The sequence below is a fragment of the Triticum dicoccoides genome, chromosome 2B (genome assembly GCF_002162155.2).
Source record: "Triticum dicoccoides isolate Atlit2015 ecotype Zavitan chromosome 2B, WEW_v2.0, whole genome shotgun sequence".
Lineage (NCBI taxonomy): Eukaryota > Viridiplantae > Streptophyta > Magnoliopsida > Poales > Poaceae > Triticum > Triticum dicoccoides.
Window position 1 is genome coordinate 85,340,149 of NC_041383.1, and position 1,809 is coordinate 85,341,957.

General features: G+C 60.9%; 1 protein-coding gene across 1 annotated transcript; it reads right to left on the reverse strand.

Annotated features, from left to right (window-relative positions):
• Nucleotides 1–353: 353 nt before the first annotated feature.
• Nucleotides 354–1,597, reverse strand: LOC119360540 (sex determination protein tasselseed-2-like). Its single transcript, XM_037626135.1, has one exon. It carries the CDS (start codon nt 1,595–1,597, stop codon nt 614–616), a length of 984 nt encoding a protein of 327 aa, XP_037482032.1. The 3' UTR covers nt 354–613.
• Between the last annotated feature and the right edge of the window lie 212 nt (nt 1,598–1,809).

The window sequence follows — 1,809 nt, forward strand, 5'->3', positions numbered from 1 at the left end:
ATGACGATGGTACTATAATTGGCCGGTCAATCTGCCATTAGTCTTATTCACAAGAAGCAAAACATTCTCTCTACCACAGCGGTGGTACTGCTATTCTCTCTACATTTGAGTTTTCCTTTTTGCCAATTCAGAATTTCAGATGAACGACATCACTGGCAGGGGGAATAAAATGTGTACTCCTTCCATATAGAAATATAAGAGCATTTAGATCACTACTTTAGGCAGAGAGAGTTCAACGCTTTTATATTTGTTTACAAAGGAAGAATCAAGAATATTAGTATAATTCTTTAGACCAATCCAGCAGGAAGTGAGATCACAAACACACGCTGGAACATACTGTGCAGCGACTGAACTGAACTCTGTCTGGTCAGTGGGTGTGGCTGCCTCGATCCGGCACAATAATTAAATATACTAGTACTACTACTTAATCAGGTCAAACATATCGAACAAAGAGCAGCTAATTACTCCTACTTACCACTACTGCCAACCTAATTAATTTAAATTAAGTACAGTACATGCATGCGGCTTGGCCCACTCGCTCGAGCTGTAGTTGATGGTGACACTCGAGCACGTACTCCCCTCCAACTGCATCTCAATCGGTTTGACTTTGTAATCACAGCCCGATGACGTTCCTGGAGGTGGTGACGCCGCCGTCGACGACGAGGTTGTGGCCGGAGATGTACCTCGACTCGTCGCTGGCCAGGAACAGCGCCGCCTCCGCGATGTCCCCGGCTCTCAGCGTCGGGCCCTTTAGCGTCGCCATGCCGCGCACCATCTCCTCCGCCTTCTCCACCTCCTCCGTGCTCACCGGCGCCGGCGCGCCCCCTTGGTCGACCTCGCCGTGACGCCACGCGTTGACCAGCATTGGCGTCGCCACGCCGAAGGGGGACACGCAGTTCACGCGGATGCCGTGCTCCCCGAGCTCGCAGGCCGCGTTCTTGGTCAGCCCCACCAGGGCGTGCTTCGAGGCCGTGTACGCGTGCGGGCCCATCCCGCCGAGCACGCCGGCCACGCTCGCCACCGACAGGATGCTCCCGCCGCCGCCGCCGCCGCCGCGACGCTGCAGCATGGCCCGCGCCGCGTGCTTCATGCCGAGGGCCGCGCCCAGCGTGTTCACGCGCAGCACGCGGTCGAACTCGGCGGCGTCTAGGGACGCGATGCCGCCGCTCTTCGCGCCGTTGCTCGCCGGGGCCGCCTGCCGGCCCAGCACGCCGGCGTTATTGCAGAGGACGTCCAGCCGCCCGTGCCGCGCCACGCAGCACCCGACGGCGCGCTCCACGTCGGCCTCCACCGACACGTCGCAGTGCACGTAGCTGCAGCAGGCGCCGCCCAGCGCGGCCTCCAGCGCCTCCCCGGCCGCGTCATCGATGTCGGCGACCACCACCCGCGCCCCGTGCCGGACGAACGCGCGCACGATCGCCTCCCCGATCCCGCGCGCCCCGCCGGTGACGATGGCCACCTTCCCCTCCAGCCTCATGTGCTGCTGCGGCTGCACCGGCACGGCGGTAGCGGCGGCGGCATTGTTGGTTGTGACGCCGAGTGCGATGCTGCCGGCTTGAGGGGCCTTCTCGGCGGGCATGAAATCGAGAGCGGTCATGGCTAACGGGCGTTGCGGATGCTGATGTGTGAGAATTTCAGTTGCAGGTATGGATGGATGGACAGACGGGAGTGGAAGGAGATCGAGCGGCACGTACGTCGTTATATAGGAGCCGGAGCCGCGGACGGACGTACGTGTGGCCGCGCCACGCGGACGCCGGCTTGGGTGCATGGGCATGGCATTTGGCACCGTCTTCGTCCTCATGGGCCGCG

Coding starts and splice junctions, on each gene's coding strand:
- LOC119360540 (XM_037626135.1), bottom strand. CDS start 1,597: ATGACCGCTCTCGATTTCATGCCCGCCGAGAAGGCCCCTCAAGCCGGC.